Genomic DNA, 12998 nt, shown 5'->3' with positions numbered 1-12998 from the left:
GACCAATCTAATTAAAATACACGATCTGACATGTGCCAAGTCAACTTTTATGCAGGGTAGCGTAATCAAAGATTTAATTTTAATTAAATTCTCAGGAGACTTGGTTTTCTATTGTCGCAGCGCGCAAAAATATGTACTTTTCTAACGCATGTAAGAGAAATATATTTTTATCTTTTTGTATTCATATTACTTATTTTTAACTATTCCTTACCAAATCATTTTTCTCCGAAGTCAGGGTAAAAATATTTTTTAACAACCAAAGTAAAAAACGAGCCCCCACCTTCCAGAAGTTAAATAGTACGTCCCTAAGCAAAGTTTCATGTCTCGTGCCAATGGACTTTCCTGGAACAATTGGTTGAATCTAGGGCTAAGAAGCTGTATATTTTATTATTCTGCGAAATTTCCTGTTAGGTATTTAAGAATTACGCCCAATAATGCTTTCAAGTAGGTTATCAAAGTGGTCTCTTGATAAATCAAAAAATATTTTTTATCAAGCTCAAAATCGAACTTGCATGTATTTTTGTGCTTAACATCTGTACAAAGTTTTGTTTATCAAATGGAAAACGCCAGGAGACGAACGAACAGACAGACGGAAACTCAAATGAATGTTTATGCATAATAAAAAGTTTAGGCTTTATTCACACTTTATCCGAACCGTGCATTTTGCTCGAACAAAACTTTTTATCATACAATGTAAAAAAAGAAGGACAACTACATGTACACGATAAGCTTTTCAAACTTGGTACTACATTTTTTTTTTTTTTTGGCCATTTGGGGTGGGGTGGGGTGGGAGGGAAGGGGAGCTGGGTTGAAGATCCTTTAATTTTCGGAAAGTTCTGCTCCACCCATTTAAAAGATGCATAATAAATTCTTAAATTTTAAATTATTCAATATTTCACTCAAAACAATGGGGAGGGGGTTTACCAGTCATGCCAGTTTACACATAAAAAGAGGGAGAGGTCCGAACTTCGGGCGCAGATGTTTACAAATATATGTAGAAGGGAGAAGTTTTATTTTGACGCGTTCTACGCCTTTCCGTGTCTGGACAGGTTTGCACACAAGGAAAATTGTGAATGTCTTTTAATTCAGCAAGATTATGAATTAACAATACTCGTATATGTACACATCATCCGGACAGTGCGTCGATTGCGCATGCGCGAAAGCGTTTTATAACACACGGGCCAATGACGGTCTCCGAATTTGGATATTTTCCAAAAAAATCACGTTTTCCGTACAAAAAAAGATTGTTTCAAAGACAAATTTCTGGAATACAACAACATTACATTTACACCTCATATCACAAGTATATTTGACCTTGTATGGTTTCAGATCTAGAGGAGTTGCGGCTCATAGAAATCGGTCTCCTCCTTTAGTAGTATAGATGTTTAAAATCAAAACTGGACATAGCCTAATGAGAATTGCTCAGATCTGTTGAAATAAAATTCTGAAAAGATTTCTCAGAGTTTGCATGTCTGTAGAAACCAACTGCAGTTGAAAAGTTGAATTATTTCCAAAAATGACTTTATTCATATAAAGAATATTTTCCGAAGATTTGTAAAACTCAAAGGAACTATAGCCTCTTATCAGCAGCATTATAACCAAAAATTAAAATAAAGAAAGTTAGGCTCTTAGAAATGTGTTAAGTATGTAAAAAGTACTAAAAACAAAAATATCAAAACAGGGACGTCAAATTCAGCACCTACATAATTGTTTTTACTTTGTATTCTGATGTTTTTTTCTGTTAATTTTAAATCACTTTAAGCAAAACTATTTTGTTTTCGTGAATTATGATTGCGTTTACGCATTACTTATATTTATATGTGCCTATAACGAGTTACCCACTCTTTCGACTTTATGTATAAATTTCCATAATTTCAATACATGTACTACAGCCATGTACTTAATTTATTTCGCCCAAACGAACTCGAAAAAATAAAATAAAAACATCAACGAAAAAAACTAAAATAAGGAAAAGATGCGGTAAATGAGAAATAGTTGGCATCCGGTAAATGTCCGTATCCATTATAACAATTAAAAAACTACAACTAGTCGATTCGTGTGTTATCATATTCAAATTGTAAATTCAAACAAACTCAAAACCGGTTGTCTCAACAATGATCACGAGCACTGGCAGATTGTTCAACTTTTCCGCAGTCAGATTATCTAGTTGTATGAGTGTGTCTCACAGAAAACCATGCAATATTTTAAAAAATGGTCCAGGAGGTGGGTCAGAACATTTACGACAATAAATCAGCAGTGAATTGTGTCACCAACTTTGCTAGAAGATTCCAAGATAACACTCATTCTTCAAGCAAATACCGAACTGGCAACATTTCACATTGAAAAATTTCTCCTTCAAAATAGTAATTACAGTAGGGATATAAAGCTTTGATACATGTAACTACATGTGGTTTAACTAAAAATACCATAACTTTATTTATATCGCGTGTTTATTGCTCATATGTATTTCATATACCCAATGACACTTAATCATAATTTAATGAACTTTTGCTTTCGTACACAACAAAGAAAAATACAATCATTGACCAATTAACTTATATTAATGGATGTGAAAAAGATCTATAAAAAACTTCCAACAAATATGCACCAAATTTTAAAACTTGTAATTCTTAATGTGACAAAGTCTCCTTTGGAGAAGTTTGTGTTCTTCCCATTTCACTAACAGTCATGAATCTTTAACTTCAATCTACTTTTCGAAACCATGAAGAGGCTGGTGATGAATACGGCTTTTTTTATATTATTGATTGTTTAACACTTGAATTTGACGTGTTGTTGTGGAATGGTGATCTTTCGCTGTTGCTACTTTCTGTCTGGCGACTTATAGTTGATTTTTTTTCTACTAAAAGATTAATATTGCAGTTTGACTTGAAGCATTAGTTTTATAAGATGTTTCTTCAATAACAGTTCTTTTATCAATGATTTGGCAGTGGTGTTTAGATTTTTTATTTTAAAAAGAAAAAATTCTGATACTCTCTTCCTTTTAAGTTTGTTGTTATGTTTTCCTAAATCTAATATGAATCACAAAGAGCAGTTTATCGATGTGCCAGGACTTGGTACAAACAGAAATTTATTTTTAATAAGAATATAATGTCAGATCACGTGCAGTCATAAAACAAAATGGCAGCTGTATGATACGTTTAAGTTCACATTAAAATTAAACATTTTTTGCACAATTTGGTAAGATATGACCTCTGAACTTTTGACAGTCTGCATGTTTTGTTTACAATGTTCAAGCAACTAGAAAGTGCTGCATAAACATCACAGAAGCATGTATCTCAAATAGTTTCAAATTAGATGAAATGTTGAATTGATAAAAACAGATTGAATACCGATGGTTACATGAATAAAACAGGTCAAATCTTGCAGTTTTCAATTCTTGTATAACACAAACATTGCCTATAATCTTATTATAAAAGAAAACACTCCTAAGCTGTCAATTCACTGTGTAGCAATTAAGGTAGTGCCTCTTTAATATTATCCCTAAGTCATTACCTACGTTAATATCTTCTTTTTCAAATTTGGCAGTACACAATTAATTAAAGTCTTATCTCTGGGTGACTCCTCCCTGCACTACAAAGGGTGTTTTGATGCCACATACAATACTAATGCCATAATCTTGGTAAATGCTGGTAGAGGATGTCAAACTCCTGTATAACGTTTATCATTGTACATGTAATTATAGCCAATGGATAAATGCAACATGTCCTTATTGATTATGACTACAACTGTAACTACATGTAGATGGTATGACTATGAAAGTAGGAAAAAAAGCCTAAAAGTAAGCCAATTAGTGTATTATTAAAGGAAAACACTTTCCAATCTGCAGTAATGAAAATAGTGCATTTTTGTGTGTAAATGTGCGCATCAAAAAGTGTTGATCTGTTTTTAGCAACACCCTAATGACTGCGTTAGTGGTATTGAAGAATAAATATGTTGTAAATTATTACACACTAAACCCGTATTCCATCAAGATGCAGGATTTATTGTCCATTTTTGTACAAAGCATTGTTGAAAGGTTACATGTATGTGTATGTTTAAGGAAATTAGAAAAAAAATGTTTAACGATTTTAACGGTGTTGATTTTCATTGAAGCTGTTGATATCCGTGTTTTCTTTCTTAAAAAAAAGAGAGGGACAAACTAGAAGTTTGTAGTTCAATTATTCAGTATGTCTTAGAGTCTTGTGTTCATTCATCTAGGTGCTTAATGTTCTAGTAGTAAACCGATATCGAACCAGAACGTTACAAAAATTGGCGCACTGCTACGATTCCACGTGAATTTTAGTAAATTGAATGTCCTTTGTTATCAGTGTGGCGAATATAAATAAGAGTTTGATATTAACCATTTCCAACAATAAGCTTGTGCCTAAAAACATTTCAAGCCGATCTCCGTTTTTTACTTTTATCCCTTTTTTTGCAATTTGACGATTACAAGAGTCGTAAAAAATCAGACGATCGATAAAAATTGATTCAGTACATGAGTACTTTGATTGTAATCAAAATCGATTTTGTGTACACCAAATCAAATTCCGTCAAAATCATACATACACTATGACTTGTTTCATGATCACTTAATTTTTGTAATGACAAAATTCATTTTTGTAGACAAAAGTCTATTTTTGTGTCACAAAACTTTTGTGACCCAAAATTCTATTTTGTAAGACAAATTCCATTTTGTGAGACAAAAGTCGATTTTGTGTCACAAAAGTCAATTCTGTGTCACAAAAGTCTATTTTGTGTCACAAAGTCGTGACAAAATTCAATTTTTGAGTACAAAACCACAAGAGTCCCATTTGTCGCACCATACCATCGTGGTAATGATATTGAAGTTATAATAGGTTTTAACAAATCATTAACTATAGAACGGATGAGGAATAAGTAACCAACTTTATGCACCGTATTACATAAGGTTTGAATTGATATACAGTAGATTTATCAATAGTTTCGGACATGTCTTTGTACGTCAGATATTCTAAGTGTAGGTCCATCGCGATGAATTGAATGTAAAACATGACAACACAGCGACAACGATCTTTAAAATTATCAGTGCACATGTACATGTACATGTACAGTGAGAAGCCCTTAGAAAGGGGAACATGTGGTGAAACGCAGAAATTGCACCATCGTACATGCTTAACCCATATAAAAAAGTATATACTTAAAAATCACTAAATTGTCTCCACACTTTGATGTAAGCTCTGAAAGCCCCGACAACAAATGTAATAAAATCCACGATAACAGAACGATGACAGCCTCTCAAAATTAACATATATGTTCGATAACGACACGAAGACAGTTGACATTATTGCGAAATCTTTCATTTCTAACCAAGTATCATACTGCAGGCGCAGCAGACAACTTGGAAATAGTGAATAAACATCCGAAATCGACAAAATTTAATTTAACCAAGAAAACAACCAACAAAAATTAAACATTCTTTATTCATAAATTATTTGTTAAAAATTGAGAATAATAGCCGAACCTGTGTAAGAATATTTCGTGTAGCTCAATATACATGTAGGGTGTATATTTTAAGAGCATTGTATTTAGTTAAGTACAGACTTAAAACCAAAATAAAATGTGTTTTAAAGAGTCAATCTTTGGGATAGACACAAGAGCAAAGTTTTTTAAATATTGAAGTGTGAAATGATTGAAAATCGTATCCTTTACGAATAAATCTATTAAGGGCGTTGATGAATCCATAATAATGTCTTATAGATATTTTTTCATTAAGAACTGGATGAGCAGCGCCATTTTCAATTAAGAATCTGCCAGGGATATTATATTTTGTATCAAACTTTATTAACCGTGATAAAAGTTAGTAAATGTTTGTGAAATCAGTATCCCAAGTGAAGAAGCGTTTCTGTAATGAATCTGCTGCGATCATTTAAAATCTGACATTTTATTACAAATACGATTAAAACGGAAAATTTGTGAAATGTAAACTTGATTTAACAATTTTCTTATTCTAGAAATTGAAAAAAAATGTCGAATGATGCATGTGCATAGTTCCTTTCGTGATGTTTAAATCTTATATCTATGATGGTAATCAATTCATTAGTGATATTGTCCAGGGATGTTTTTTCTGCCTTTTCTCTTCTAATCCATTGTTTGCAATAAACATTCAATGAATCTATCATGATGGATTGCGACACTCCTTCCGGGCAATTTTACCCGGAGGACGATATATGGGTCATTTTTAAGTCGCTAATAGTGTTAGCGACTTCTTGCACTCGTAATTTCTGTATTAAATATTCGCATATCGTTAGTCATACACCACATAATCCAACAGATCTTCGCCGTGTTCACCACCAAAGTGTTGTAGTTCCAGATTCATACGAGATAAAAAAAATGTACCTCTTAAATATCATACACGTGTGTTCTACATGTGTTTCTTGCTTGTATGAGAACGTGAAGATTTCATGAAATGACCAGTAAGCTCTAGACATCACCCGGTTTCCGATTCAGGCACTGCGGCTAGCTACAAGACTATAAAGGTCATATACATTAGAACGCCCCGATATTTATATAAATATTCATTGGCAGCTGCTAAATCTAGTTCAAAAACTTGTTCCCGCTAATTATCATAAGCGACCCAAACATCAGTACAACGTACCTTTTTTATAACATATCATAAACCTGTCTATGCGTGGTCAAAAGATAAAATAATCAGTAACCATTGAATTATGTAATATTAACCAGTTTCAAATTCAAACAAAGGCGTTCGTTACAATTGATTATATAAAGTTCATACATGTATATATTATCAGTACACCGATATCTATATATAGCCATTCGGGTAGTACGCAATAATATCAAGGGAACCAAAATTTCAGAGGAAGTCCCTCGATGTTAGAGCTTAACGCATTTGTACCATTTTCGGATGTTTAAAGTATGGCAAAATCAGTGACAGTGAATATTTGACGATTAGCGACTTTGAAGACTTCAGTCTTTGATTTTTTTCTCGGTCTTCAACGATGTTTATGTCTCCGGTAATAACATTGCCACCTGGTGTATATCAAATTGTAGAACAGGCACAACATCAGGATGGTGGGCATTTTGTATTGATGTCCGTATCAGTAGAGGCAAAAGTGTAAACTGTATATTTCTTGTAGGTTTCTTATAGGAATAAAATAGAATGGGAGGTTTTAGATTTTCAAAACAACCATGTACACGTACATGTACAGATTCAATAACATTAGACCCCTCAAACATACTAGCCAAATCTAATAAATCAATACCCTTGTTAATTAAAGGCAGTTTAGGACAATGTCATTTAATATTTTCAGGATAGTCAATTTCAGTTTATAGTAACATTAAGAAAATGATTATAAACGCTACTTCATATCGATGGCTAGAATGTGAAATAACATTGCATTCACTCAACAATGCATGAAGTTTTATGACTGGAATAGAAGAAATTTTACACAGAAGATTGAAGGGAAACTGATTGACGATGAAATTTTCGTTTGTTGCGGTTAAAACCTTTGTCATGATGTCGTATGTTCTTAGTATTTTTGGCAACAAGTTATATAACATTTGTTCCTGAAGATGTCGACATGTATCATGTGCCATGATATTATTATTTAGACCGAGAGGATAAGCAGTTTGAAGTTTCTTTATCCATGAAAGTAAGCAAATTTAAACTTTTGAACTTTAAAATTGGTTTGGTTTAGACAGGTGTTCGGTTGACCGAGGCTCAAAATACGTTTTAAATATTGATAAAGTGGCTGTCTTAGACAGGTTTTCGAATTATTCGTGGTTCGCTTACGACAGATTTCAATATATTTTACAATAAGACAATTTTCAATTAATGTATATCATTCATTTGTTACATGTCTAAATTTCACTCAAGCAGTTTGTTCCGGAACTTTAATCATTCATTTCCGCGTCAACTACGACATAACAATCCCATTTCGGCATTACATCTTTCTCAGTGACCGATTAATGGATTGGAGTTATTATTTTTGTACTTAATTAGAAAAGTTAGGTAAGTCAGATATTGCATAATTTATTTTTAATGCACTAATTATTTCACGTTTTACGTTAACAATACACTGCAATTCACTTCACTTCATGAATTAATTAATTTAGTGTCCAGTTTTAAAATTAATCAAAATAAGATAGTACTTGTAGTCAGTGGCAGTTATAGGGGGGTTGGGTTTCGGGGTTGGACCACTTGTAAATTTCGTGCAAATGTTCTGCAAAAAAAGAGCAATTAAAAACCTGGAACCCCTGTTTTTTTTTCAGGATCCTTTCTAATCACTTCATAATTAACATAATACACTATACACTTTATCGAAATGAATATGTTGAGATCGGAGACAATGCATTTTCAAATACCTACACATTAGTAAATAAAACCTATATTGAATAGCAAATGTTTGTTTTTAATATGTGCTTAGTTAATAATATTTTACAACTACAATTATAATATATAATATAAAATCCAGGAGAAGGTGACCAATAAAGAACAGACTGAAACAACAATAACCTTTACGTTTCATTTAAACCTTTATCAAATAAATGTAAACCAGGATAAAATCCTACATTTTATTAGTTTTGATAAAATATAACTGTATACATGCCTTGTAACACTTATTGAAATAGGTCAAGGGGAATTCTACATTCAAACTTCTAAGAAAAATGTATAAAAATGTAAAATTAAATAGTAAAAGCACTACACAAAAAACCTTTTAAACAATGGATTTCCTCGATTTGGCACTCCGTTTCGTAGTCATTAAAATAAAGGTGTAAATTAAAACTAAATTGTTACGGTATGCATTTTTCAAGTTCAATGCGCTGACTGTGACATCTAGTTAGAAGTAAGGTAAGATATTCATACGAATAACTAACTTTTTTTACAAAACAGGACATTTTTAAAACATATGGTTGGGAGGGGATTGTTTTAGAACTAAGCACTGTTTTTGAAGAACTTATCGATATGTAAAATCCGACCATTTACATGTTATATCCATAATCTATGTATGAGTGAATGGTCCAATATTTAACATCGATAACGCCTGGCAAAACAGCGTTTAATTACGAAAAAAATAATCTGTTTCCTTTTCTTCTTTGTTGTTGTTGTTGTTCTTCTTCTTCTTCTAAAAGCTCTTCACCATTGTATGACATTGACATTTTAAATGATGACATCCATCCAACAATGTGGCGTACCTGTCAATTTCAATATTCGGAGATAATATGGGCTACTGGTTTGTTAACCATATTTCTTTTAAATGGTGTGCTGGAAAGAAAAGAATAAAGTGCTAGTTGGCTCTATTCCTTTTATCGAAGCGATGGCATTGGTGTTTGTTTACGATAGCTACATTTTGCACATGAATTTACATAGTTGTAAAAAGCGTCACGGACCACGGAAAATGAATAACATGATAATCATAATGCACGAAAATATATTGCAACTGTCATGTAGAACGTTAGATTTTGCAAATGAGCACGAGCGTATGAGTGGCCGTTCGTGTCAAAATAGCGTTATTTTCATCTAGATATTATTTTGTATCTAGATACTTCTAACATGTATCTAGATACTTCTCACAACTATCTAGATACTTCGCATAACTATCTCGATGCTTCATAAAAGTATCTAGATGCTTCATACAAGTATCTAGATGCTTCATACAAGTATCTAGATGCTCCATACAAGTATCTAGATGCTTCTTATAAGTATCTAGATACACAAAACTCCTCGCGAATATCTTGATACTTTATAAAAGCATCTAGATGCTTCTAACAACTATCTAGATACTTCTCATAAACATCTAGATAGAAAATAACATCTAGATGGAAATAACGCTATTTTGACATGAACGGCCATTCATACGAGCGTTACCCATTTTCAAACATGTATAAAGTATCATGACTTTTTTAAACTGCTTAAATTGACATTTACCCACAAAACATGTCTTAAGCATGTTTTAAAAACGTGTTTTGTTTATCTCAATCGTCATTTGATATTCCATTCAACGCATAGGAATACTAGATAATGTCATTGATGTAAATCCTAAGTTTTATGATCAACGAAAAAATTATAGCTTGTTGATTTTGATTAATCATTGTTTACACTTTTGCTGTTAGTATAAAACAGCTAGTATGATTTTATCAAAACATGACATAAGTATTTATGAGTTTAAGGAGATCTAAAAATGCATTTGTCAGCATATTATTTATCCGAGTCCTACGTGTGTACCGTTACCATAACAATTGTTCAAATCGTCTAACCATAACCTTTGTACTGACCTCATACATTAGCTGTTAGCAAGGTCTCGTTGGATATCTTGCAAGACACAGAAAATTTCACCCTTTTCGAAAACCAGTTCTTCAACTGCAGTTAAGTTTTATGCTGCTTCTTTGTTTACTTCTCAAATAATTCCGTTCTTCTGCGTAGGTTGATTTGATTTTTTTTCGGCTGTTGTCTAAGATCAAGACATGGCACAGCATAGAGACTTGAGTTCCAGATCGCGGTGCAGCATATTATACTTCCATGGTTAAATATTTACCTGGAATTTTTGTCGTTAACAGGCCATTTTTCATGCATAATTTACCATACGATAGAACGTTAAATTTTTACCTAGAATGTCTATTCTTATCAACCATAAAACTATTATGAATATTCAATATTTGTCATACGATAGAAAATGGTATTGCCGATCATACTTCTTTAGTCAAAATATATCTTCAATAAGCAATCATAAAAAAAAAATCATTACATCAAATCACATTTGGAATTCAATTTCTCCGACTTTAAAAAAACTTAATGCCTAAACTTCACTCTCTAATAATGTCAATTACAAAGAATTCAGACAAAAGAATATTTCCTTTTACTGTAACTATGTCATTTTATCTTTCTTCGCTTTTGTTACTTTGTATGTATTATTTTAATTACTTTATGTTCTTTGTTGTGTATGTCTGTTTTCCGTGTCTGGTCTTTGTCCCTGGATTACATTCTTTTGATTACCGCTAGAACCTTGGTTCCCTTGATACCTCCTTCAAAAATCGCTGATTAGCACTTTTTTCGTGTTACTACATTTCTGTTATTTGGAATGAGTATTTCCCGTATTAGATATAATAATTATGTTATTATATCATTATTTTTATTATCATTATCATTATCATATCAACTATTAACCTACCAAACAATTCATTATGTATAGGAGCGGATCCTGAAACATAGGGTGCAACTCCAAGAAATTTATTTTTTAACCCCAAGCTATTATTTACTCTGTTTTCGCCTGCATTGACCATATTTTCAAAAAAAAATAATCAAACAAAAAAACAAACAAAAAAACAAAAAAAAACAATGGTAAAGTATAACCACCGGAACGCTCCTTCTGGATCCTCATATGGCGTTAAGTTAAAAATGGTCTTGTTTATAGATATCGCCGGAAATTCCGCTCATTGTATGTAGATCTAAGGTTGTTTCTGAGCTGTATTAATACAAGTCTCATCTTCCTGTTAGTTTCCCGCAAGTAAGTACACTTGGTGGTATTTCATGTTTCTTCCGTTTTCGTTGTTTTTCTATGACAGACAGCCCATGACAGACAGGTACATGCGACCGTGTCGGTCATGGGTAAAAGAGCCAATCGCAACACGCAAAGTAAAAGTAGTGCAGTAATATTCAGAGGAATGAATTAATCCAACCTTTTGTACGCAGGTCTACATCTTTTTATGACAATGTACTTTGATACATTCAAATTATACAAAAACTTAAGAATTGGCGCCCATTAATACGACACATAACTCATTGACCTCCATTGTAATTCCACAGCTGTTGGTTGTTAAACGGAAGAAATACATTCTAAGAACCTACTAGTCGCCAATAGGAAAATATTATGTTAATTGATGTCAAAGGTTTAAATATTTTTTGGCTTCTTTATTTGCTTTTTGTTAAGTATTTTTTTGTTGTTGTTGGAGAATATATAAAGTATATAAATAGTTTATTTCAGGGAATTATGTTTAGGATTCTGCGCTAGACTCAGAAAAATAGTCAAGAATGTTAAAAAATAGGCTTTATTCCGTATTCATTAATTCAATCCTCCAAGTTATTTTATAACAACAGCAGATGAAAGAGCATTGTGTTAACTAAATGAATTAATGAAATATCGAAATGTTCTGAAAGTAAACTTATGATCTAATGATGTAATAAAGGTACATGCATCTCCTTGCTTATGTGAAGCAGTGGCCTTGCTAAAACACCGACGAAATCGTCTAAGAGATGGTACTGCTATGTGTCTTTTGAGTCGATTCTTTCAAAATTTTTTTCTGGTTATTTTTTCTTTCTGTTGGGTAAGATTTCTTTTTCATCAGCCAGTCATTCTTAATTAAAAAAGCCACATTGTTGAGTACTGGTGGGAATATTGAATCATATTTTTTCCCGTTCATGGCTGATAAATTTTGTTTTGCTAAAATTTGAAATATATTTGTTATTATAATCTCCTTCCCTCACTAATAAAGTCACAACAATTGTATCGATTGCCTGCATCTGCTGTCCAGTATTGTTCATAAGTACAACTGCTTTCTTTTTAGGTCAAATGTTGAAACTACTTCTTCGTCTTTAAAGAAGTAGTTTCAACGTTTGACCTAAAAGACATCTAGTTATGTCAACGACTACAGAGTGTCATCATGTGATTGGTGTTTTAATTGGTTTAATTGTATAAATGTGAATGCATGACATACTCTTAGAACAATTCATGCAATTGTGTTGGTTTATTTATGGATTTTAAATGCATCAATTGCCATTATTATATTTTTTTTTTGTAAAGAATATACAATTTTCAAATGAAAATTGTTTTCGCAGAATCTGATACAGATATACTACCCTGATTGCAAAAAACAGTTTTTTTATTATTATTACACTTACTACAATAATTGTTGTCTATTTAGCATTTGACGTTGCTACTCCAAACGTTTCCGAATATTTCTAATGCTGGTAGTTCTGAGCATTCCTGAAGTGGATATCTCTGTCT

At 32.2% G+C, this 12998-nt stretch overlaps 1 protein-coding gene and 1 long non-coding RNA gene across 5 annotated transcripts in view; one reads left to right on the top strand and one right to left on the bottom strand.

Moving 5' to 3' along the window:
• LOC148624753 (cytosolic phospholipase A2-like) overlaps nt 1–12998 on the top strand; it is a 42095-nt gene that overhangs the window by 852 nt on the left and 28245 nt on the right. Inside the window, exon 1 of one of the 4 annotated variants that reach the window (XM_088567629.1) lies at nt 7627–7649. The exons of 1 other annotated variant lie outside the window; for it this stretch is intronic. In XM_088567629.1, the coding sequence (XP_088423755.1) occupies nt 7644–7649 (6 nt within the window). In that variant the 5' untranslated portion in view covers nt 7627–7643. Of the gene's footprint in view, nt 1–7626; nt 7650–7889; nt 8009–11027; nt 11502–12998 lie in introns of those variants that run through there. 2 more of the 4 variants (XM_088567630.1, XM_088567632.1) reach the window with 2 other exon arrangements.
• On the bottom strand, nt 7933–10613 carry LOC148624754 (uncharacterized). The gene is made up of 2 exons (XR_015919760.1): nt 10273–10613; nt 7933–9262 (listed from the first exon to the last, which is right to left on the bottom strand). It is a non-coding gene; the product is annotated as an uncharacterized LOC148624754 (long non-coding RNA).

Source organism: Perna viridis, chromosome 2 (genome assembly GCF_037379345.1).
Source record: "Perna viridis isolate PV_CMFRI_1.1 ecotype Kerala chromosome 2, ASM3737934v1, whole genome shotgun sequence".
Lineage (NCBI taxonomy): Eukaryota > Metazoa > Mollusca > Bivalvia > Mytilida > Mytilidae > Perna > Perna viridis.
This window is presented reverse-complemented; position numbering and strand designations above follow the sequence as displayed.